This window comes from Pelophylax lessonae, assembly GCF_965119305.1.
Source record: "Pelophylax lessonae genome assembly, chromosome: 1".
Lineage (NCBI taxonomy): Eukaryota > Metazoa > Chordata > Amphibia > Anura > Ranidae > Pelophylax > Pelophylax lessonae.
In genome coordinates, this window is record NC_138768.1 from 596,661,457 (window position 1) to 596,688,759 (window position 27,303).

A 27,303-nucleotide genomic window follows, 5' to 3' on the forward strand; every position below is an offset into this window, starting at 1 on the left:
TGCAGGTGCTCAATCCACCAAGTCTGTGGACATGTGGGTGTGTTCCCAACCGGTATGCTTGACCAATATATCACCAAACTCCATGCACCCCCTCGTGATTGGGCGCTCACCTTAAGACCGATATAGATATGCCTCTAATCGTATACAATATTAACTCCTCTGGGGCACTTCTCCTCCCTTCCACTGAGATACCGAAAGATCACTGGCAGTATCCTCCTACATGTAACTCCAACACTCCATAGGGGACGATACCATGTGAAAGAGATAGCTCCAGATAGTGCTTATATCGTTTTATACTTTTTATTAAATGCCAAGTGAAAAGTTGTACACTCACATTTCCAGGTGCATGTATGCACGTATGAATCGCTTTAACCGTCCCCGGATGCCTTTCGGATAAATAGGGAGCCACCTCGGCTTGTGACCGTCCTCCTTGGTCTGCCCGACAGCCTCACCTACGCTGGGTGCAACGCTCCGTCCGTCCTAGCCCCTCCCCTACGCGTGATGACACAGGGACCTCGTGTCTTCCTCAGGGGAGGAGAAGTGCCCCAGAGGAGTTAACATTGTATACGATTAGAGGCATATCTATATCGTTTTTAAGGTGAGCGCCCAATCACGAGGGGGTGCATGGAGTTTGGTGATATACCGGTTGGGAACACACCCAGATGTCCACAGACTTGGTGGATTGAGCACCTGCAGCTGATTATTCCACAAGCACCTGCCACTTTTTCTTTATATTAAGGACTCACAGATTAGAACACCTATAAGCACTTTATGGACTATTTATATATATTAGAATCTTTTATATATATTGGTTTCAGTTTTCATGAGAGAACATAGCAAATATTGATTGCAAGGATTTTTTGCATGAGAGAACATAGCAAATATTGATTGCAAGGATTTTTTGCATGAGAGAACATAGCAAATATTGATTGCAAGGATTTTTTAAACACAACGGTATCAGCACACAGCACTTCATATTTGGTAACACTGTATGATTATTGAAGCGGGTTACACATTTACTCAGCATTGGAATCACATCAAAACATTGACTTTTCACGAAACAATTTATATCACACAGGTTTATTTTATTTTATTTTATTTTACATTTTTGGATAGCACACCATACACAGTACAATCTGGATTGGTCACCAATATCGTTGAAATAGCAACTAGGCAGATTTTTACTCTTGCATGAGAGAACATAGCAAATATTGATCGCAAGGATTTTTTAAACACAACGGTATTAGCACACAGCACTTTATATTTGGTAACACTGTATGATTATTGAAGCGGGTTACACATTTATTTATATACTCAGCATTGGGATCACATCAAAACACTGACTTTTCACGAAACAATTTATATCCCACAGGTTTATTTTATTTTATTTTACATTTTTTGGATAGCACACCATACACAGTACAATCTGGATTGGTCACCAATATTGTTGAAATAGCAACTAGGCAGATTTTTACTCTTGCGCAACACTATTTATTGTATTTATAGCACAGAGCACTTTCTGAGGAGTGAGGTGTTTGCGGCAGTTGTAAAATCTAGATTAGGGGGGTAGCTCGCAGGATTCCAATCTGATTTACATACCCAAGCATGTTCTTCCAAGCATGTATGTAACTTTCTCTACAGTGAAAAGATAGCAAAGTATTCTGCCACAAAATACTCAAAATGGCCTATTTAGCTTGGTTTTGATGAAGCTCTAAAAATCCCATACTCTGCAAATGACAGATGTATATCCTGTATGTACCAATACCGTACAACATGTTCATTCTGTTTTTCCAATTTTTTTAATTAAGCGGTTCATTGTGCAGTAATCTATAAAAACTGATTTGAACTGAAATCTCAACAACCTCTAGAAATTATTGTACTTTTCTTTTTTTTTTCCACAATGTACTTTTCTTATTGTCATTGCACCATGCTCTGCTTTAAAAAGCAAGACATACTGAGATGAATTCAAAATGGATAAGCAGTGTAAAAAAGTTTATTCATCCTTTTTATCCATTTAAACTTTTATCACATTTATGTGCTGGATTTACAACCTGTGTTATAGTATAAGATTTTTTTTTACAGTAGTCTTTATGTAAATATCAATTCACAAGATTCTTGTAAACATTTTTCCTTCTGCCTCCATTTGCTTTCTCCTTTGTAACTCTAGTCAAGTGTATTCCATTTGGGGGTACTGGCCTATAGGAAACACATTTATCTGATTTCTAAAAATGGACACCGAGGTTGCTCTATGTCTCTACTCTATTGCTGGGTAATTACTATTAAATCATGCTTACTTTTTAAACTGTTTTTATTATAGCTATTTTCATTATATTTATAGTAAAGTGTTTTGTTTAAATTACTATTTTACACTGAACACAGTCTTTTTACATTAGCCTTATAAAGCAGGCCTAGTGACATTGATAAGGCACATGAAGGTAAAAATCTCAAAAGCAGAAGGGTGCCTCCATCTATTTCTCCTCTGTAATTCTAGCCCAGTGTATTCCGTCTGGGGTACCGACCTTCAAGAATCACATTTATCTCATTTCTAAAATTAGTTCTGTGTCTCTCACATAACCGCTTACATTTAGACCTGCACTGGGCCAAAATGATTCTACCATGCTCTTCCTAGTGGACCACTTACCACATTTGAAATATGGTAATAGCTCATAATCCAGCTTTTAGTCAAAGCTTCTCCAGTTCACAATACCAGTACTACATATACCCAGATGCAGTAGATACAGTGGGGATCGAAAGTTTGGGCACCCCAGGTAAAAATTTGTATATATGTGCATAAAGAAGCCAAGGAAAGATGGAAAAATCTCCAAAAGGCATCAAATTACAGATTAGACATTCTTATAATATGTCAACAAAAGTTAGATTTTATTTCCATCACTGACACTTTCAAAATTACAGAAAACAAAAAAAAAAAATGGCATCTGCAAAAGTTTGGGCACCCTGCAGAATTTATAGCATGCACTGCCCCCTTTGCAAGGCTGAGACCTGCCAGTGTCATGGATTGTTCTCAATCGTCAAGTGTAGAAGAAAGTGACCGCACTCCGAAAATTCTAATCAAAAGAGGAGTGATTTATTCTTCATCAAATACATCAAAAATCAAACTGTGAGACATGGGACAAAAGAAGGTAGACGCGTTTCACGACACAAGAGGTCGCTTACTCATTACCACAGACAGAACAGCTCGCAGGATTGTGAGAAAAACAATTCAAAACCCACGTTTGACTGCACGATCCCTCCAGAAAGATCTGGCAGACACTGGAGTTGTGGTACACTATTCCACTATAAAGAGATACTTGTACAAATATGGTCTTCATAGAAGAGTCATCAGAAGAAAACCTCTTCTACGTCCTCACCACAAAAAATCAGCGTTTGAACTTTGCAAATGAACATATAGACAAGCCTGATGCATTTTGGAAACAAGTTCTGTGGACCGATGAGGTTTACATTGAACTTTTTGGCCGGAATGAGCAAAGGTACGCTTGGAGAAGAAGGGGCACAGAATTTAATGAAAAGAACCTCTTTCCAACTGTTAAGCATGGGGGTGGATCAATCATGCTTTGGGGTTTTATTGCAGCCAGTGGCACAGGGAACATCTCACGAGTAGAAGGAAAAATGGATTCAATAAAATTTCAGCTAATTTTGGATGGTAACTTGATGCCATCTGTGAAAAAGCTGAAGTTAAAGAGAGGATGGCTTCTACAAATGGATGATGATCCTAAACACACCTCGAAATCCACGGGGGATTACATTAAGAGGCGTAAACTGAAGGTTTTGCCATGGCCTTCACAATCTCCTGACCTCAATATAATTGAAAATCTATGGATAGACCTTAAAAGAGCAATGCGTGACAGACAGCCCAGAGATCTTAAAGAACTGGAAGACTTTTGTAAGGAAGAATGGGCAAAGATACCTCAAACAAGAATTGAAAGACTCTTGGCTGGCTATAAAAAGCGTTTACAAGCTGTGATACTTGCCAAAGGGGGCAGTACAAGATATTAACTCTGCAGGGTGCCCAAACTTTTGCAGACACCATTTTTTGTTTTCTGTTATTTTGAAAGTGTAAATGATGGAAATAAAATCTAACTTTTGTTGACATATTATAAGAATGTCTAATCTGTAATTTGATGCCTTTTGGAGATTTTTCCATCTTTCCTTGGCTTCTTTATGCACATTAATACAAATTTTTTCCTGGGGTGCCCAAACTTTCGATCCCCACTGTAAGTGAGTAATATTTAAAGGGACCTTGTTTCTGTTTCCATAGCTGATTACAGACAGTTGGGAGCTTATTTTTCCCCTTCCCTCTTTTCTCCCTCTTTTTGTTCTGAAAGTCTTCTATAAATTAGGTATTTTAAACTATCAAAGTGTTATACTTTCATCAAACCTATAAAATCTTGCATTTTTCATATTAACAAGTCAGAATAAAGGAAATGTGAAAAAAGCACTTGTGGGTTACCCAATCATTTTTGCTTATTAGCTTCCATAAAACATCACTGGAGCTTGTCCGGTACTCATTTAAAGAGCCATCATTCCTCATGCAAGCAGAAGGCTGGTTCTTGGCAGAAGTAATGCAAATATCGAAAAGCCTTGATGGTTTGATGTCAGTTTGGATAGGTGAACGTTCCTAGGTAGTGCCCACATATGATGAGCCTCCATGATTGAAAGAACTGACATCCATTAAATGAAAGGGGTCAGTCGTGGACACTAAGCCTGGGGAAGAAATTGCTGGAGAATGTTGGACATCCTCCAGCTATGCACACTGTGAGAAGCTTACAGCCCTGAATGAAGGTGAGAATAGAGTTTAGCTTTAAGCTGCTTGAAAGATATCATTGCATTCATAATATCTTCCTTGGAGATTGGCCAACTATTAGTTTTTTCCTCATATAAAGATGAAACATTATTGAGCATATGCCTAGCTTGATTTGATCAATTGTAAATGGTAAGAAAGGAGTAAAGGAATCAAAAAAGCCCTCCAACTAGGTAAGCTCATAGCACAATAAGGCCTTCAAAGAAAGTATTCACATGTCTCATTCTGTCACATATCCCAAAAATAAGAGGAAAATTCCATTGTTTCTTGACAGTGGATGCAGTCCTCAACCAGATGCACATCAAGAACCACTGGTGTAAGGAGCAAATATAGCTGGATATTATATTTATTTTAAACTGTATACAGCTGCTTCAGGCTTTTTGTCTATAATCAGTGCAGTATATAAAAACCATGCCTTTTGTGAAGTAGAACTTGAAACCCAAGGAAAAAAAAGCCTTTCAACGGAATCAGCGCATTGGATTGGTAATTGTAAATCAAATTTTAAACTACATACCATAACTTCTGTACTGCCAATGCATTCAAAGGAATAATGCACTCCATCTCCTGTCATTTCCTTGATCACCTCCTGGATTGGCTTGCTAAAATCTTTAGGATTGATGCAGTCAGTGGCTCCAAACAGTTTTGCCTTTTCAAACTTGCTACTGTTTATATCTATAGCAATAATTCTTGATGCTTTAGAAACTTTACATCCAATAATGACTGACAGCCCAATGGCACCCAATCCAAATACAGCACAAGTAGTACCAGGCTCCACCTGTTGATTAAAAAAGTTGATAATATTCCTTTTAGATTTGTTAAAACTGATTAATGCCAATGCAATATGATATAGTACTTAAGTGTTTGTTTTGGATGGTTTGTGGAAATTTGAATTTTCTTATATATTACAATGTACTGTATTATTTTATATCATATGTTACAATCATTCTCCACTGTTTCTTCCACTGTTTTTTTCTTCCAGGAGGCTGAAAGCAATATAACTATATATATATATATATATATATATATATATATATATATGTGTTTTTTTATTTTAATCTAGAGTTTAGTATCACTCTAAAGTGATTGTAAAGGTAAAATAATAAAAAAACAAAAAATAACAAGCATGGTTTTCTTACCTACAATAATTTTCACAGAGCAGCCCTGACCCTGCTTTTCTAGGGTTCCCTGCTTGCACTCCTGGCTCATCTCCCCTGCTTAGTGCCCCCATAGCAAACAGATTGCTATGGGGCCACTCATGCAGGCTCAATCCCGAGCTGCTCTGTGTGTCTATTGGCACACACAGTTTGGCTCAGCCCCACCCCTCACTCCTTCCTCACTAGCTGTGATTGACAGCAGTGGGAGCCAATGGCTCCCACTGCTGTGTCTGAGCCAGTGAGGAGAGTGCAGAAAAGCTGCTCTCGTGCACAATGCTGGATCGATATCGAGCTCAGGTAAGTATAGGGGGGGGGGCTGGGAGGAGAGCAGCACACAAAAGGTTTTTTACCTTAATGCAGAATGTAAAAAACCTTCTGCCTTTAGAACCTCTTTAACAACTATTGATAATAGGAAACTGTCATGTATAATAGCGGTTATAATACCTCTGTTATAAATTATGTTAAGTTCTTGCCAAACAAGTAAATATTTGGGCAATCATCCATACGCTCCCAAACAGCCAAGGTTCAGTCCAAACTTGCCTTTGGAAGGAATGTGAAAAACCATCCCTAATCTTAACCCTAACTTTAACAATAAATGTTAACCTAAATCTTTTTTTTTTTTTACATTATTTTTTTAAAGAAAGGAGTACACCTCATACACTTTACAGAAAAACAGTTTACAAATGAAATTATTCAGGAAGAACAGAGCAAGAAGCACAATAATTGTGCAGGTTAGAAGGCATCTGTTGGCTTACACCAGTGGTTCTCAAATCCGGTCCTCGGGACCCACTAACAGGCCAGATTTTAAGTATTACCTTGGGGGATGCAGACTAGAATACTGCAATCACTGAGAAGCAAATGAGATCACCTGTGATGTAATTTAGTTATCTTGCAAACCTGGCCTGTTGGTGGGTCCCGAGGACCGGATTTGAGAACCACTGGCTTACACAACTCAATGTAATCTGAGCTTCCACATACATCAAAGTACAAATAATGAAACGAAGATAATTATATATATATATATATATATATATATATATATATATATATATATAAATATATATATGTGTGTGTGTGTGTGTGTGTGTGTATGTAGCATAATACGAGGAATAGATGCTAGTATAGAAGAGAAGAGGAGGAAGAAATAAAACAATCTTGTGGTCACAGTTTACAGCCCGGGGGGCTCAGTTTGTCAAGGGAGAACTTAAATCACTTGACCCTAATAACAGCACAACCCTTAAATGAATCCCTAATGCTGAATTTGCTTCTCATCATCTATCCACCCACCACCCCACCCCCCACAGACACACACACATAGCAGCGACAACGGCAGCATACACTTACTAAAGTGAGTGTATGCTACTGCTGCAGTGGGGGAGGGGAATGGAGTGGAGCAAATTCAAAGATACTATGTCAGGGACAGTGGTGCTGAACCCTCTCAGTCTTGTACGCAACAACAAAATCATAAGATCCCAGTGTACGAAAAAACTCTGGGCAAAATTTTTATTTTCCCATGCAGTGGGACTGTGCCCACTAGTGTGGGGCGAACAGTTTGAGTCGAGCAAAGGTTTGGCCCTAACATTGGCTGTTCACTAGGGTTGAGCAAACCCGGACTGTATTGTTCGGATTCATACCGGACTTTTGGATATTCGGTACCCGGACTCGAACCCGAACATTTCACTGTATGTTCGGGTATTGTCCGTTGTTCGGTAACGTTATTTAAAGTTTTGGCACGGTTTTAATGGCGCGGTTTCAACAGGTGCAAGGCAGCCAATCAGCAAGCGTTTAACTAGTGTGCCCTAGAAGCCATCACAGCCATGCCTACTAATGGCATGGCTGTGATTGGCCAGTGCAGCATGTGACCCAGAGTCTATATAAGCTGGAGTCACCTAGCGCCGCACGTCACTCTGCTATAGCTATACTAGGGAGAGGTTCCTGATGCTGCTGAGAGACAGATGGGAGATTACTGTAGGGTCAGGCTGGAGATTGCTTTGAGGGAAAGCATAGGAACAATCTTCTTTAATCAGACAGTGATCTACATTGATTTGATTGTGTGGGGGTGCAGTGCACAATCATTTTGCCCGGAGGGAGAGATTGGAGATTACTGTAGGGTCAGGCTGGAGATTGCTTTGAGGGAAAGCATAGGAACATTCTTCTTTAATCAGACAGCGATCTACATTGATTGTTTTGTGTGGGGGTGCAGTGTACAATCTTTATGCCCTGACCTGAGTCCAGTGAGGAGGAGAAAGGAGAAAAAAAAAACTTTTATCAGTCTGTTAGATGTGCAGTGCTGCACATTTAATGCAAGCTCAGTGCATGTGTCTGCTTAATCTGCATTTAAAAAAGAAAAAACATTTTTTCCTTCATATTTAACTTTGACATACAGTCTTTAGACAGACACTGCTTTACTAACCTGCTCTTCAAAAAGCACCAATGTAAGGGGAAAATAATTATTTTTCAGTATTTAGGGAAAAAAAATATTTTTCAGGTTTTCATTGAAATGTTTTTTTTTTAATTCAATAGCGGAATAGAACAACCACAGTATCCAACCTGTTAGGCGTGCATTTAAAAAAGAAAAAAAACATTTTTCCATCATATTTTACTTTGACATACAGTCTTTAGACAGACACTGCTTTTCTAACCTGCTCTTCAAAAAGCACCAATGTAAGGGGAAAATAATTATTTGTCGGTATTTAGGGAAAAAAATATATTTTTCAGCTTTTCATTCAAATGTTTTTTTTTTATTCAATAGCGAAATAGAACAACAACAGTATCCAACTTGTTAGGCGTGCAGTGTGTAGCGGCCATTTCCTGCAAGCTGAGTGCATATGTGTCTGCTTAATCTGCATTTAAAAAAGAAAATAACTTTTTTCCTTCATATTTTACTGTGACTTACAGCGTTTAGACAGACACTGCATTTCAAATCTGCTATTCAACAAGGACCGATTAAGGGGACAATTATCTTTCAGATTTTCATTCATATGTTACAGTGCGATACACCCATTGCATACTGTTGTATTCCGCTTTGCAATAAAAACCCCTTTAGGGGAAAAAAAAGTTAATTGCGGCCTAGGCTGCATATGTTACAGTGAGATACACCCATTGCATACTAATGTGTTGCGCATTGCAATAAAAACCCATTCAGGGGGAAAAAAAGTTAATTGCGGCCCTGTCTGCATATGGTACAGTGAGATACACCCATTGCATACTGTTGTATTCCGGTTTGCAATAAAAACCAATTTAGGGGATTAAAAGTAAACTGAGGCCCTGTTACAGCACAACAAGGCACAGAGGTCTCGCATTGAGGCCCAGTTACTGGTGGTGAAGTGGTGCTGTTCCGCAGAGCGACTTATGCGTGCGTGCTGCAGCTGAAACTCCACTATAGCCTGCTGCTGCTCGCACAGTCTGGCCAGCATGTGTTCCACATATAGGTAGAGTTCCACCTTGTGGGCACGTCACATATGAGGCGGTAAGCGGGAAGGCCGAAGTTACACTGCAGTGCTGACAGGCGAGCAGCAGCAGGGTGAGAACGCCGAAAGTGCGCAAAGATAGCCCGCACTTTCTGCAGCAGCTCTGACATATCGGGGTAATTTCTAAGGAACCTCTGCACCACCAAATTCAGCACATGCGCCAGGCAAGGGATGTGTGTCAAACCAGCTAGGCCCAGATCTGCTATGAGATTTCGCCCATTATCGCACACCACCAGGCCGGGCTTGAGGCTCACTGGCACCAACCACTCATCGGTCTGCTGTTCAATGCCCCTCCACAACTCCTGCGCGGTGTGTGGTTTTTCCCCCAAACAGGCAAGTTTTAAAACTGCCTGCTGTCGTTTACCCCTGGCTGTGCTGAAGTTGGTGGTGAAGGTGTTATGCTGACCGGATGAGGAGGCGGTAGAGGATGAGGAAGCGGAGTAGGAGGAGTTAGGAACAGGAGGCAAACTGCATTCCTCGTGGTGGAAGGACATGCGCCAAACTGCTATCCACCTCAGGCCCAACCGCCACTGCATTTACCCAGTGTGCTGTTAGGGAGATATACAGTAAGGTCCCTGACCGTGCTTACTGGTCCACGTATCCGTAGTTAGGTGGACCTTGCCACAGATGGTGTTGCGCAGTGCACACCTGATTTTGTCACCCACTTGGTTGTGCAGGGAAGGGATTACTTGCCTGAAAAAGTAGTGGCGGCTGGGCACGACGTACTGTAGGACAGCCACCGCCATAAGGCTTTTAAAACTCTGCGTCTCCACCAGACGGAATGACAGCATTTCAAAGGCCAGGAATTTAGAAATGCTGGCATTCAGGGCCAGGGATCGCAGATGGGTAGGGGGGGGGGTAATTCCTCTTCCGCTCCAGTGTTTGGGAGATAGAAAGCTGAACGCTTCCACCGGACATTGCGGAGATGGTTGTTGGTGACCCAGGTGGTGGTGTTGCTGGCAGATCCTCTGTTTGCGGGGTGGCAGGTGCCGGTCTCATTACAGAGATGGATGAAGAGGCCGAGACTGCAGCAGAAGAGGAAGCAGGAGGAGCCAGAGACCTTTCTTGCTTTTTGAGGTGTCTACTCCACTGCAGCTCGTGCTTTGCACTTAGATGCCTGGTCATGCAGGCTGTGCTCAGGTTCAGAAGGTTTATGCCTCGCTTCAGGCTCTGATTGCACAGCGTGCAAACCACTCGTGTCCTGTCATCCAGCCCTCAAATTTTCCACTCGCCTACTCGCATTTTGCGAGTGGAAAATTACTTAAGGCGAGCGTGGGGCTGCTCCGGGAAGAGAGTGGAAGAGGAAAGCCGATGGACGGGATTACCATAGAGCGGGGATCGTTCTGCTGTAACAGCATTCATTGTAATTGCCGGGAACTCGCCGACACACACAGTCCCGCCTCCTAGCCCGACTCCTTTGATAGACAGAACACCTGGCCAACCGGGACGTGTGACGTCTATCAAAGGAGTCGGGCTAGGAGGCGGGACTGTGTGTGTCGGCGAGTGCCCGGCAATTACAATGAATGCTGTTACAGCTGAACGATCCCTGCTCTATAGTAATCCTGTCCATCGGCTTTCCTCTTCCACTCTCTTCCCCTGAGCGACACCCGGAGCAGTGCCCGGCCATTCAAATTAAAGCTGTTACAGCGGGACGATCCTGCTTTGTGATTATCCGGCCAGATATCCTCTTCCTCTCCTCTCTCTTTTCTGCGCTGGTCAGTGCATTGATGGCCCAGGTAAAGCTGCATTGATGGCCCATGTAAAGCTGCATTGATGGCACAGGTGAAGCTGCATTGATGGCACAGGTGAAGCTGCATTGATGGCCCATGTAAAGCTGCATTGATGGCACAGGTGAAGCTGCATTGATGGCACAGGTAAAGCTGCATTGATGGCACAGGTAAAGCTGCATTGATGGGACAGGTATAGCTGCATTGATGGCACAGGTGAAGCTGCATTAAAGGGCACAGGTGAAGCTGCATTACGGGGCCCATGTAAAGCTGCATTGATGGCACAGGTGAAGCTGCACTGAAGGACACAGGTGATGCTGCATTGAAGGGCACAGGTGATGCTGCATTGAAGGGCACAGGTGATGCTGCATTGAAGGGCACAGGTGATGCTGCATTGAAGGGCACAGGGGAGGCTGCATTGATGGGCACAGGGGAGGCTGCATTGATAGGCACAGGGGAGGCTGCATTGATGGGCACAGGGGAGACAGCATTGATGGGCGCTTGTGAGGCTGCATTGATGGGCACTGATCAGGCTGCACTGATGGGCACTGATCAGGCCACACTGATGGGCACTGATCAGGCCGCACTGATGGGCACTGATCAGGCCGCAATGATGGGCACTGATCAGGCCACACTGATAAGCTTCATTGATGCTGCTGCACTGATGGGCACTGGTAGGCTGCATTGATGGGCACTGATAATGTTGTTATTAATATTTATTTTTATAACTTCTACATTAATGCAAAAACATTTAACAGTATCATTCTATGAGATAATTTATCAAGGTGTGTTTAGGGGCGGAATTAGGGGCAGGGTAGGAGTTGGGTGGGGCAACTGTTGGCGAGTAACACTTAAGGCCTGGCTAGTAGCTCAGGACTTAAAATTTTGAGCCCTGCTGTCATCATCACATTGTCTGAAGAACTGCCACGCTAGGGAACTCCTTTGAGCTGGCTTTGGTGTGCTCGGTCCCTTGCTGCGTTGGGCAGTAGCGGGCGTAGTGTCTAGGGCACGGCCGCTCCGCTTTTGCACTCTGCTCCCTCTTCTGCTGTGCTGTTGGCTCTGTGCGACCACCGCCTCTTCCTCCAAACTACTCAGGTCACCTGCATGACGTTTCTTCCATGTGGGGTCGAGGACCTCATCGTCCTCCACATCATCTTCTACGCAGTCTTTACCCCTGCAACCCTTGTCGGTCTCAACAAATCGGAATTCTGCAGCAATTGGCACCTGTGTTTTGTCATCATCCGAGACATGCTGCGATGGTCCTCCCATGTACTCATCTGGAAACATAAGTGTTTGGGCATCGGTGCACTCAATCTCTTTCACTTCTGGGGCAGGGCTAGGTGGATGGCCCTGGGAAATCATGCTAACAGAGTCATCAAAAAGAAGAAGAGACTGCTGTATGACTTGGGGCTCAGACTGCTTGGCTGATTTGCAAGGGGGTGAGGTGAAAGATTGTTTGTATTAGAATTAATATAGAACAGGGATATGGCTCCGCTATTTTCACACCTTGCCGGTTTTGTAGCAAGCGTTTTTTTTGGGCATTTTTTGGGGGTTATTGGAGGCAGGCATAACATCAGAACTTCTGTGTAGGGGTATATATACACACACACTTTTATGTATATATACACATACACATATATAGGTGGGAAAATATCAGAACACTATACTTGCACTAATGAAATAATTAACACCCATATGGCTTCTCTGCTATCACACCTATATGTGTGTATGTGTATAAATACATATAAGTGTGTGTGTATATATACCCCTTTACAGAAGTTCAGATGTTTTGCCTGCCTCCAAAGACCCCAAAAAAATGCCCAAAAAAACGCCTGCGCCAAAAAAAAAAAAAACCGCCCAGGTGTGTTATTACAGGCGTTTTTTTGGGCATTTTTTTGGGGTCTTTGGAGGCAGGCAAAACATCTAATGAAATAATTAACAGGCATATGTCTCCGCTCCTATAACACCTATATATGTGTATGTGTATAAATACATATAAGTGTGTATAACACACCTGGGCGTTTTTTTTTTTGTCGCAGGCGTTTTTTTGGGGTCTTTGGAGGCAGGCCAAACATCTGAACTTCTGTATAGGGGTATATATACACACACACTTATATGTATTTATACACATACACATATATAGGAGCGGAGACATATGCCTGTTAATTATTTAATTAGCGCAAGCATAGTGTTCTGCTACTTTCACACCTATATATGTGTATGTGTATAAATACATATAAGTGTGTGTGTGTATATATATACGTGCATCAACCGCCTCATTTGTAAATGCTGCAGTGGCTGCACATGCAGCAGAGGGCTGTCAAAGAGCACCTGTGTGAGTATGAGACAATGACAGGCTCAGGGCCGCTTGGCTTTAATACCACACGCCAATGGCTGCTGATAAAGGATGCATGCACTCTATTGTCACCATTTGAGGAGGCGATAAGGATGGTTAGTCATGACAATGCATGCATCAGAGACACAATCCCTGTTGTGTTCCAGCTGGAGCAAACTCTGTGTGGCATTATGGACAGGGTACTGGATGCAGAGCAGCTGGAGAAAGAGGAGGACTTCCTTTCCTCTCAAGGCCCGCTTTGTGCAGACACCATTCTTGCATCACCACAGACCACACAAGAGGAGAAGGAGGAGGAGGATTCTGGCAGTGTCAAAGGCTTTGAAGCAGAGGAAGACATACGTCAAACCTTAAGAGATGGTTTTCTGTCCCCAGAACCCTTGGAAGTAGTATGTGACTGGGAGAAGGCAGTTACAGATACTGTTATCCTCAGTGACCCCGAGGACTCTGCTTCTCATGCCTCCACAAACTTGCGGTGCATGGCCTCTCTTATGCTTCAAAGCCTGCAAAAGGACCCGAGAATGTATGGCATCAAGGTGAATGATCATTACTGGTTGACAACCCTCCTTGACCACCGTTACAAGGGGAACGTCTTGGAACTCATCCTGTCACCACAGAGGGAGCACAGCATAAAATATCTTCAGGACACTTTAAAGAGGTGTTTATGTAATGACTTAACAGTCTCATGGAAAAGCTAGTTTTGAAGCTTCTATCGGTCAAAGGAGGAGTGGTGGAGAAGGAGGTCACTTCAGTGATGCCTTTCAAAATTTTTTTAGTCCTCGGCAGTCAGAGCTGTCAGTTTCCACATTCCAATGGCAATGTCTGCATCATATGGTGGAAGATTTTCTAGGGATGAAAACCGGATGAAGTGTTTTTTGGGATGTGGAATCTGTGCATGACTGTCAAAGCTTGCTAGCTTTGTAGGTGTTGATTTTATCAGGAAGACATTTTTTGGTATAGGTTTCATGGGCGCAATTACCACCCAAGAACCGATTTTTCCGAAGCTGTTTGACAGGCGCATCAAATTTAAATTTTTTACAGCAAGGTCAATTCTTGCTTTCATAAAGAGTACCTCTATAGGGTTACAGTGTGAAGGCACTACCAACACCCAGAGCCCAATTTTTCCACACATGTTACTTCTATCCAAAGTCTGCAAAACAGACACCAGAATGTATCCAAAAAATCTCTAATCTTGTTCTGAGTGCACTAAATTTTGGCCCCATCATACTGGCCCCCCAAGCTGTTGTTTACAAAATTAAGAAAGCTTGCAGGGAAATTGTCTTTTTTTTTTTTTTTTTCTTTATAAATGTCATTTTTGCTGCAGCAGGTTCTAGTCATAAAGTCATCTTTGGATATGAGGACAGCAGGAACAGTCCATTGTTGGACATGGGGGGAGTACTGTTTTCCAGAGGATCGACAATAGCTTTTTCTTGTGCCTCTAGAAAGCTATGCAATTACACTGTATTCACACTAAATATACACTACACATTGAAAAAAGACCATTAACAAATTCACGTAGAAGGAATATTAGAATATCAGTAAGAAATTGTTTCCAGGGGAAGTGAAGCTGAAGAGCTGAATTTACAATATTACTGGAAGCTATATTTAGGATGACATGTTACCCATATATGGATGCTTAAGGAAAGGCATCAACTGGAAAAATGTATGTCCAGCGGCCTGATATTCCTGCAGTATGCACACTCAAAAAGACATAAAGGGGGAAGATTTACTAAAACTGGAGCACTCAGAATCTGGTGTAGCTGTGAATGCTTCTAACTTCAGATTGTTCAATTAAGCTTTGACAAAATAAACCTGAACACTGATTGGTTTCTATGTAGAACTGCACCAGAGATTGCATCTCCAGTTTTAGTAAATTACTTTTGTATTATGCCTCATTTAAAGTCCCATGGGCGAATATTGGTTGTATGTAGTTCTTTTTTTTTTTTTTTGTTTAATACATTTTTATTGAAAGTATTGAAAGAAGAAACAGATAACATGTAATGCAGTCATGGTCAAATGAGAGTACAGAATCTGGCGAAAACCAAACAGATCAAACAATGAGAGTAACAACCAGAAAATTGTGATGGGAACATTAGATAGTATGACGTAGTCCCAAGAGACAAGAGACCATGCCCATTGCAATTCTACATGGGGACGAGCATAGTCATAATCTCATGAGGCACCGCCATCGTAGCATATATATGTATGACATGCATAAACTACATAATGCAAATGGAGCACAAGTTATTATATAGTTATTTTGTATGTAGTTCTTAACATTGATAAATTTACCTTGGCAGTATTGACAGCTGCTCCATATCCCGTTGGAAAACCACATCCGAAAAGACAGGCCTTCTCCATGGGTGCTCTGTCATCAATCTTCGCAACAGCCCCAGCCGGCATTACAATATATTCTGAAAAGGTGCTGGTCCATACAAAATGATCCACAACTTTTCCCTTGCATGAAAACCTTGATGTCTTGTCAAGCAGTACAGTCTGTGGTTCAAAAAAAAAAAAATGAATTTTGTATGATGGTGGGTGAGCATAATATTGATATGATATGTTTTTCATTATTTCTGTTAGGTCTAATCCCAAAAACAAAAACGTAATATATTGCAGCTTAAAAATCCTTTGGTGAAGTGGCTGCATTTGTTTTCTTAAATTTTCAACCTTTTTTCCCTTCCTACTTTTATTCCTCCACTATATCTACGGAGAGAGCCTTGGTTGCCACTAGAATGATGTTTGCGTTTGCAGCCATGCTTTATGCCAAACACAAATATTGAAATATTTGTAAATCATGAACCAAACTAATTAAATGGCGGATTTGGCCTAATTGATTGTATGAAACTCTGGCTGAAACTGCAGCAGGAAGTTATTCATTCAGCCAATGAGGCTGTGCAAAAAAACAAACAAACACAATGGAAAAATGGAATTCCACCTGTAAATTTACACCAGAACCTTTTCCTTGATAGGGGTCTGGTACGGATTTTAAGGGGGGGGGGGGGCGCAAAAAAAATAAGGGCCCCCCCCCAGATATATAGCCAGTCCCTAATAATATGTGTGACTCCCCCCCACATGCATGACGTGTGCCTACATTGCTAAATGGTTTGAGTGACCGTGGATTTACCTCATGATATATTTTGGAATTTTCTGTATATTTAAATAATTTTAATAATATGTCCCCTTATTTTAAAGCGGGGTTCTAGATATGTTTTGTAAACAGAACAAAGCTGCTAGAAAATGTTGTTTAGCTGCAAACTAAATAGTGTTTTTTTTTTTGTAAATGTCTTTTTATTTTATTACATTCTAAATGTGAGCCATTTCACGGGCAGATTTAAAGCATTCACAAAACATGTATTTTAAAGGAATAAAGGTGTATTTTAAATGTTGTCCTACAAGCCTTATTAAAGAGCTACTCTCCATTGTATTTTCTAAAATTGTTTTTGCATGGGTACATGTCCCCCAGGGCAGTGCCCAGGTTCCCATGCCTTTTTTTGGCAATCCCTTGCCTATTAGCCTTGAAAATGGCTTTCTGTATTCATGGAAAAAAGGTGGCCAGGAAATGTCATTTAGCACAAATGGTATTTTTTTTTTTTTTCAAACGTCAGTTCTGCTTTAGTACATACTGCAACTGTACTACTTTACAGCCACGTTTAAGACACCCTCCAAACATGTTATTTAAAAGAATTGTGCATTTTTAATCTTTTGAACAGTATTTCTATATATTTTTTTCTGTATTGGTGCATGTTTTCCCTGGCAGAGACAAGCTCCCCATGCACTTTGTGTGACAAGCCATTGCCTATTAGACCTAAAGTTGAAGAGTACTTCATTCAAAGAGGATTGCTTTAAAGTTCACATTTTCCTTCTTTTTTCTTTTGAACATGTTCACAGAATGTGCCTGCCAATTATACCAAAGAAGATTTGTCTATCACTAGCTGCCACCCAGACTGGGACTCAAACATGTCTGCCTTTGTTTATCTCTATTACAGTATTTTAGTTGATGGAATTTGCAGTTCATACAAGAAAGATAAGGATGCTTGTGCTTTCTTTTTAGGTCTTAGACTCGGTTCACATTAGCGCGACTTGTCAGGCGACTTGTCAGCCTGACAAGTCGCGCTCCCTCGCGGTCCATTGACCACTACAGGACCCGTTCTAATAGGAGCGACACAAGTCGCTCCGACTTAGAAAAAGGGTCCTATACTATTTCGGGGCGACCTCGGAGCGACTTGCATAGACTTCCATTATGTTATTCCAGTAGTAAGGAGTCGTGTCGCCCCCAGTGTGAACCGACTCTTATGGTGTCAATATATGTAACAATATTATCAATCAATTCTTCACAGAATCAGATTTTTTGATCACCTCAAAATATTGGGTTATTTTATCGATTTCAAGCACAACTGATTAGTTTTCATTGAAATTATTCTAAGCCATCTGTAATAGAAATCTGATTGTAGGAATCAATATACGACAAAACAAAAAGTGGTCACCTCCCCCACCAATAACTGGTTCTGACAGTAAGGAGCTTTGGAAGGGCAAACGCAGGTCAAAGAAGCCAAGGAAATCCCCTTGCTTGTTTGACCTGTGTTTTCCCTTCCAGTGCTCCTTACTGTCAAGACCAGTTATAGGGGGGGGGGGGAGGTGACCACTTTTTGTATTGTCGTTTTTATTGGTCAGGCAACGCACTGACACCTTTGCTGCCATTGTGCAATATGCTGGGTGTTCAGTGTTACCCTGTGCCTTTAAGAAGGGGTGGGCTTCCTCCAGTCACCTGTCCTCCATCTATCTATTAGAATACATCTGCTCCCACTGTGGAGACTCTTTAAAGGTTTGCTGGGGACCTACATTGAAGGCTCTCCATCTGAGACCTACCATCTATCCCATACAGGCTTTGGTTTTCCCTTTATGGGCTGTATTTCTATCTTATGACTCTGATGAAATTGTTTTTAATTTTTTGTATATGTATTGTATCCACATTGATATGTGCATGATAGCTCATATTTGTTAACTTCAACAAATTCAATAAAATGTTAAATTTTTAATATGTTGGTTTTGATGTGATCCTTCTCCTCCCACCGGCCCGCAAAGCCCCACTTTTTTCTGTCCTTTTATTTTTGTATACATATCTAGGGGTATGGGCCTCATCACACGGTACCCTTTGTTGTTCCCACTCTTTAAAGGTAGAGTTAGGGTCTGCAGATATCAGGGTGCCTTGCCGTCTCCTGCAGCTTACGCATGTATTTGCAAATGTGTGCAAATAAACCCCTGTTTTTAACGCATACTGTTAGACAGGTTTATTCGCTTGGTTGCTGGCTGGTTGGCAAGTAGTGACTGGCAATCCCCTTGCTTCTTTGACTTAGGAATTAATATAATTGTAAAGTGTATGGCATATTGAACATTATTTTCAATATTCTGATCATATTTTCAATCATACAGTAAATCTTTTAAAAATACAATTATATTTAAAATCATTCCATGTATGACCAATCATTAGTAGGGGCAGGAACACTGCATTTTTGGCAAGATCAACAGGTATTTTCTATATTTAAACCTGAGAATAAAAACAAATGTAGCCACTGCATCTATCGGCTAGTAAGCTGCATAATATAACATGTCTGTTTTTCAATTTAGTTAAGCTAAAACAAAATTAGGCTGTGACTTCTAAGGCCAAATCATGATATTGTATTGCAGTGTATTGCGGTAATGTGTGCATTACTGTAACCCACATTAACTCATGTTACGTGCATTGCAGTGCCACTAATTTTAAATAGTACCAAAACACACCACAAACTTAACAACCTAAAAAATAAGAATAAAACTGATCCCAAATAATTAAAATGTCCATTTCAATCAAAAACTGGGTTTGTTTTTTTTATTTTTCTTCTATACATTCTTTGCAGGTAAAAAAAATATGCATTTATTTATTTTTTATTAGGAGCCTGTAAAGCATTGCACCCACGTTAATGCCACGGTCCTGCATACTCTCTGTGTAGCTGTCTGCTTGTACCTTCGATACAGGTAGGCAGTTACAGAATGGCAGGAAGCTCAATGAACTACCTAGAGCACTTAACAGTGCCCTCGTAGTTCACTAAGAGCTACAAGCCAACAGCCACAAAGGCTGTCGGTACTTGAAGTTCATTGATTCACAGTTAACTGTGAATCAATGACGTGGCCGGGTGGGCAGAGCCATGCACAGCTGAGCTCTCTTTGAATTGTGACAACAAGTGTGGGGAAAGATCCCTGGCTCACTGTCACAAGAAGGGGGAGATCAGGGAGAGAGGGGTCTGATGCTGAACATGTTACAACCTAAGATAAAAAATCTGGCGCAAAAGGAGAAAAAAAAAGACCTCACAGGTTCCACACTAGGGACCTAGAAGGCAGAGAACAGATATAGGGCACAGGCAATAAGCAATCCATAATATATAGTCCATAATAGTCCATATATCAGGTCCATATATGATCCATATATAAAATCCAAAAAACGCACTCTGTAGGCTGCACTGATGACAAGTAGAAGAGACTTGGGTGCAACTGTAGGGAGAACACAGGTGCCACTCTAAGTGCAGTATAAGGATTTATTGATAAAAAATCAGAAGAAAGGTACTCACAAAGGAATATGTATAATGTAGGAATATGTAGGAATATGCATGAGAATGTCCATGTATGTGAGATGGGTCCATCAATCCGGTGTCATGATCAGGATGGCTCGAGCGGTCTCGATCCTCAGAATGTGAACCGATGGTTGTCGGTACTTCCTGCTCGTTGGAACGCACTACGGGCCTCCCGCCGTCACTTCTGGGTATGACATGATAACTTAATAGCGCCGGTGACGCTTTCTCGGAGCATGCGCTCCTTCTTCAGGCCGATAAAGCGCCATATTGGATGTGGGACTTATATAGGGCAGAAGTCCGGGACAACTGGGTCCTAAGACCAACCAAGTCGGCCGGACCTACGACTACAACATGGAAGTAACTAATTGTGAAAATAGCAATTACAAATGCAAAAACGCTAAACCTAATCCTTATTGATATGCATTTAAATTATATATACTAAATGTACTAAGCTATACTGAGATATAAATGCAAAATACATACATAAAACTAAGGGGGAAAAAATGAATCCTATTTTAAAAATCATATATTACAAGCCATATGCGCACTGGTTGGAAAAAATGAAAATAAATCAATTAAAATAAACTGAATCAATTAAAATAAATTAAATAAAATTACATTGGAATTACAATATGAATACAATTCATATCCTTACTCTTCATAATTATTATTTGTATTGTAATTCCAATGTAATTTTATTTAATTTATTTTATTTGATGCAGTTTATTTTAATTGATTTATTTTCATTTTTTCCAACCAGTGTGCGTATGGCTTGTAATATATAATTTTTAAAATAGGATTCGTTTTTTCCCCCTTAGTTTTATGTATATATTTTGTATTTATATCTCAGTATAGCTTAGTACATTTAGTATATATAATTTAAATGCATATCAATAAGGATTAGGTTTAGCGTTTTTGCATTTGTAATTGCTATTTTCACAATTAGTTACTTCCATGTTGTAGTCGCAGGTCCGGCCGACTTGGTTGGTCTTAGGACCCAGTTGTCCCGGACTTCTGCCCTATATAAGTCCCACATCCAATATGGCACTTTATCGGCCTGAAGAAGGAGCTCATGCTCCGAGAACACGTCGCCAGCGCTATTATGTCATACCCGGAAGTGATGGCGGGAGGCCCGTAGTGCGTTCCAACGAGCAGGAAGTACCGACAACCATCGGTTCACATTCTGAGGATCGAGACCGCTCGAGCCATCCTGATCATGACACCCGATTGATGGACCCATCTCACATACATGGACATTCTCATGCCTATTACACATATTTAGGGTTGAGCGAACACCTAGATGTCCGTGTTCGACGGGTTCGGCCGAACTTTAAAAAAAAGTCCGGGTCCGTGTCCCGGACTTTTACCGAACTTTTCCCGGACACCGAACCCCATTGAAGTCAATGGGGACCCGAACTTTAAGGCACTAAAATGGCTCTAAAACACCAAAGGAAAGGGCTAGAGTGCTGCAAATGGCAGCAAAACGTAATTAAGAGCATGGCAAGTGCTCTGCAAACAAATGTGGATAGGGAAATAACTTAAAACAACAAAAAAAAACAGAAAAATAAAACAATGTTCTTCTTCATCTCTGAAGGACGAGGCCCATATGGAGTAGGAGGGAGGTTAAGGTGGTGGTGGATGTGGCGGTGACATAGGCGTGCGCACAGGGTGTGCTGGGTGTGCCTGGGCACACCCTAATCACCTAGGGCACATAGCATTGCCAGTGAGGAGATGGGAAAGATCTCCCTGGGACCTGCTCTGCTCTATTTCTCCTTGCCTACAGGTACATGGCCCCGATACATTACTCTCCCTGCTGGCAAACACATGCATGTGTATTTCAACTTTGGGGTGCACACCTTAATGCAATAGGCTGCGCACACCTATGGGCGGTGTAGGTGGAAGCGGCGGTGGAGGAGGACCAGGGCCGGATTAACAGCATCATGGGCTTGGTGCTGAGGATTTTGAAGGGCCTTAGGGCCGTGCCTTGCCATGCACCCAGAGGAGGAAGGGTGCAGCCATGCATGCCTAATTCAACATGGGATGCTGTCTCTGAAGCCCATAAACACATCCATGCATCGCCAACTGTCCCTCCTTGTCCGGCCTTCACGCTGTGTGGGGAGGTTCTGAGGGTGCTGCCTGGGGAAGCGAGCATAGAAGCCAGACTTCTGTGTTTACAAGTGACAGAAGAGCGGTAACAGTGAATATGGCCAACCCGGGGCCTATATAAAAGGTAGGGGCCTGGAGCTGCAGCTCCAATAGCCCCTACATTAATCTGGCCCTGAGGAGGAGGACGAGGTAGCCAACACTGCTTCTTTTCACAAATTTTAAATGAGGGTACACCCCAAAAGAGTGAGAAAGAGCAAAAATGGAACAATGGGTGGGTAAGGTCGGTATCCATTGCTATTCTGCATAAGGTACGGAAAAGTCCCGTGGGATCCATGCCTGGTTCATTTTAATGAACGTGAGCTTGTCCACATTGTCTCTGGACAGGCGGCTGCGCTTGTCTGTTATAACGCCCCCAGCCGTGCTAAATACCCGTTCAGATAATACACTGGCTGCAGGGCACGCCAGCACCTCCAAGGCGTAAAGGGCAAGCTCAGGCCATGTGCCCAATTTGGAGACCCAGAAGTTGAAGGGGGCAGACCCGTCATTCACTACATGTAGGCGTGTGCACACATACTGCTCCACCATGTTGGTAAAATGCTGCCTCCTGCTAAGACGTTCCATCTGAGCTGCTGGTGCTGCTGTTTGTTGTGGCGTGCTGACAAAGCTTTTCCACATTTCGGCCATGCTAACCCTGCCTTCTGAGGTGCTGGCGGTGCCCTGGTTGCGTTGGCGACCTCCTCCTCCTCCTCCTCTGCCTTGTGCTTCCACTGTGGCCCCGCTGTCAGATGGGAATGCCAGCAGCATGGCGTCTACCAGCGTGCGCTTGTACTCGCGCATCTTGCGATCGCGCTCCAGTGAGTGAATTAAGGACGGTACGTTGTCCTTGTAACGGGGATCCAGCAGCGTGGCCACCCAGTAATCAGCACAAGTTAGAATGTGGGCAACTCGGCGGTCGTTGTGGAGACACTGCAGCATGTAATCGCTCATGTGTGCCAGGCTGCCCAGAGGCAACGAAAGGCTGTCCTCTGTGGGAGGTGTATGGTCCGTGTCCTCTGTATCCCCCCAGCCACGCACCAGTGATGGCCATGAGCTGGCCTGGGTGCCACCCTGCTGTGAACATGGTTCCATCTCCTCCTCCAGCTCCTCCTCCTCCTCATCCTCCTCATCCTCCAGAACTGTGCCCCTGCTGGACAATTGCGTCCCTGGCGTTTGCGTGTGCAGGAACCCACCCTCGGAGCCCCTTGCGAATGACTGCCCTGAAAGCCTTGGAAATGTTACCTCTTCATCCTCCTCCTCCTCCTCATCCTGTGCCACATCCTCTTCCATCATCGCCCGAATTGTTTTTTCAAGGAGGCATAGAAGTGGGATAGTTAAGCTGAGAACGGCGTCATTGCCACTGGCCATGTTGGTGGAGTACTCAAAACAGCGCAACAAGGCACACAGGTCTCGCATGGAGGCCCAGTTAAATTAAATAGCGGAATAGAAAATATGATCCAAAAAAAGTGTATGTATATCACACGTACACAACCACACTAGGCCCCAATTACTATTGTTTGTACCCCTAAAAGGCTAGATGAGGAGTAGGGGGAGTATGGAACAGGCAGCACCCTCAAACCTTCAGAAGTATGAGATGAACCCCAACAACTTGGAAAGGTGGATCTCTCTCACACGTACCGACACAGACTATCCCGCAATTCAATTGATCCTCAAAGGTTTTTATTGAATAGCGGAATAGGAAATATGATCAAAAAAAGTGTATGTATCTCGCACGTACACAACCACACTAGGCCCCAATTACTATTGTTTGTACCCCTAAAAGGCTAGATGAGGAGTAGGGGGGGTATGGAACAGGCAGCACCCTCAAACCTTCAGAAGTATGAGATGAACCCCAACAACTTGGAAAGGTGGATCTCTCTCACACGTACCGACACAGACTATCCCGCAATTCAATTGATCCTCAAAGGTTTTTATTGAATAGCGGAATAGGAAATATGATCAAAAAAAGTGTATGTATCTCGCACGTACACAACCACACTAGGCCCCAATTACTATTGTTTGTACCCCTAAAAGGCTAGATGAGGAGTAGGGGGGGTATGGAACAGGCAGCACCCTCAAACCTTCAGAAGTATGAGATGAACCCCAACAACTTGGAAAGGTGGATCTCTCTCACACGTACCGACACAGACTATCCCGCAATTCAATTGATCCTCAAAGGTTTTTATTGAATAGCGGAATAGGAAATATGATCAAAAAAAGTGTATGTATCTCGCACGTACACAACCACACTAGGCCCCAATTACTATTGTTTGTACCCCTAAAAGGCTAGATGAGGAGTAGGGGGGGTATGGAACAGGCAGCACCCTCAAACCTTCAGAAGTATGAGATGAACCCCAACAACTTGGAAAGGTGGATCTCTCTCACACGTACCGACACAGACTATCCCGCAATTCAATTGATCCTCAAAGGTTTTTATTGAATAGCGGAATAGGAAATATGATCAAAAAAAGTGTATGTATCTCGCACGTACACAACCACACTAGGCCCCAATTACTATTGTTTGTACCCCTAAAAGGCTAGATGAGGAGTAGGGGGGGTATGGAACAGGCAGCACCCTCAAACCTTCAGAAGTATGAGATGAACCCCAACAACTTGGAAAGGTGGATCTCTCTCACACGTACCGACACAGACTATCCCGCAATTCAATTGATCCTCAAAGGTTTTTATTGAATAGCGGAATAGGAAATATGATCAAAAAAAGTGTATGTATCTCGCACGTACACAACCACACTAGGCCCCAATTACTATTGTTTGTACCCCTAAAAGGCTAGATGAGGAGTAGGGGGGGTATGGAACAGGCAGCACCCTCAAACCTTCAGAAGTATGAGATGAACCCCAACAACTTGGAAAGGTGGATCTCTCTCACACGTACCGACACAGACTATCCCGCAATTCAATTGATCCTCAAAGGTTTTTATTGAATAGCGGAATAGGAAATATGATCAAAAAAAGTGTATGTATCTCGCACGTACACAACCACACTAGGCCCCAATTACTATTGTTTGTACCCCTAAAAGGCTAGATGAGGAGTAGGGGGGGTATGGAACAGGCAGCACCCTCAAACCTTCAGAAGTATGAGATGAACCCCAACAACTTGGAAAGGTGGATCTCTCTCACACGTACCAACACAGACTATCCCCCAATTTAACTGATCCCCAGAGGTTTTTGATTAAATAGCGGAATAGAAAATATGATCCCAAAAAAGTGTATGTATATCACACGTACACAACCACACTAGGCCCCAATTACTATTGTTTGTACCCCTAAAAGGCTAGGAGTAGGGGGAGTATGGAACAGGCAGCACCCTCAAACCTTCAGAAGTATGAGATGAACCCCAACAACTTGGAAAGGTGGATCTCTCTCACACGTACCAACACAGACTATCCCCCAATTTAACTGATCCCCAAAGGTTTTTGATTAAATAGCGGAATAGAAAATATGATCCCAAAAAAGTGTATGTATATCACACGTACACAACCACACTAGGCCCCAATTACTATTGTTTGTACCCCTAAAAGGCTAGGAGTAGGGGGAGTATGTAACAGGCAGCACCCTCAAACCTTCAGAAGTATGAGATGAACCCCAACAACTTGGAAAGGTGGATCTCTCTCACACGTACCAACACAGACTATCCCCCAATTTAACTGATCCCCAAAGGTTTTTGATTAAATAGCGGAATAGAAAATATGATCCCAAAAAAGTGTATGTATATCACACGTACACAACCACACTAGGCCCCAATTACTATTGTTTGTACCCCTAAAAGGCTAGGAGTAGGGGGAGTATGGAACAGGCAGCACCCTCAAACCTTCAGAAGTATGAGATGAACCTCAACAACTTGGAAAGGTGGATCTCTCTCACACGTACCAACACAGACTATCCCCCAATTTAACTGATCCCCAAAGGTTTTTGATTAAATAGCGGAATAGAAAATATGATCCCAAAAAAGTGTATGTATATCACACGTACACAACCACACTAGGCCCCAATTACTATTGTTTGTACCCCTAAAAGGCTAGGAGTAGGGGGAGTATGTAACAGGCAGCACCCTCAAACCTTCAGAAGTATGAGATGAACCCCAACAACTTGGAAAGGTGGATCTCTCTCACACGTACCAACACAGACTATCCCCCAATTTAACTGATCCCCAAAGGTTTTTGATTAAATAGCGGAATAGAAAATATGATCCCAAAAAAGTGTATGTATATCACACGTACACAACCACACTAGGCCCCAATTACTATTGTTTGTACCCCTAAAAGGCTAGGAGTAGGGGGAGTATGGAACAGGCAGCACCCTCAAACCTTCAGAAGTATGAGATGAACCCCAACAACTTGGAAAGGTGGATCTCTCTCACACGTACCAACACAGACTATCCCCCAATTTAACTGATCCCCAAAGGTTTTTGATTAAATAGCGGAATAGAAAATATGATCCCAAAAAAGTGTATGTATATCACACGTACACAACCACACTAGGCCCCAATTACTATTGTTTGTACCCCTAAAAGGCTAGATGAGGAGTAGGGGGAGTATGGAACAGGCAGCACCCTCAAACCTTCAGTATGAGATTGTGTTCACTGTACCCCACAAAGATTGAGTTCACTGCACCCCACAATGATTGTGTTCACTGCACCCCACAAAGATTGTGTTCACTGCACCTCACAAAGATTGTGTTCACTGTACCCCCCAAAGATTGTGTTCACTGCACCCCACAAAGATTCTGTTCACTGTACCCCACAAAGATTGTGTTCACTGCACCCCAAAAAGATTGTGTTCACTGCACCCCAAAAAGGATGTTGTTCACTGCACCCCAAAAAGGATGTTGTTCACTCCACCCCAAAAAGATTGTGTTCACTGCACCCCACAAAGATTGTGTTCACTGCACCCCAAAAAGATTGTGTTCACTGCACCCCAAAAATGATTTTGTTCACTGCACCCCAAAAAGGATTTTGTTCACTGCACCCCAAAAAGGATGTTGTTCACTCCACCCCAAAAAGATTGTGTTCA

General features: G+C 42.4%; 1 protein-coding gene across 1 annotated transcript in view; it reads right to left on the reverse strand.

Moving 5' to 3' along the window:
- LOC309555874 (alcohol dehydrogenase 1-like) overlaps positions 1 to 27,303 on the reverse strand; it is a 56,090-nt gene that overhangs the window by 20,742 nt on the left and 8,045 nt on the right. The window contains exons 5-6 of the mRNA XM_082258042.1: positions 15,816 to 16,035; positions 5,334 to 5,594 (exon numbers count right to left, since the gene is read on the reverse strand). Coding sequence (XP_082114168.1) covers positions 5,334 to 5,594; positions 15,816 to 16,035 — 481 coding nt within the window. The remainder of the gene's footprint in view (positions 1 to 5,333; positions 5,595 to 15,815; positions 16,036 to 27,303) is intronic.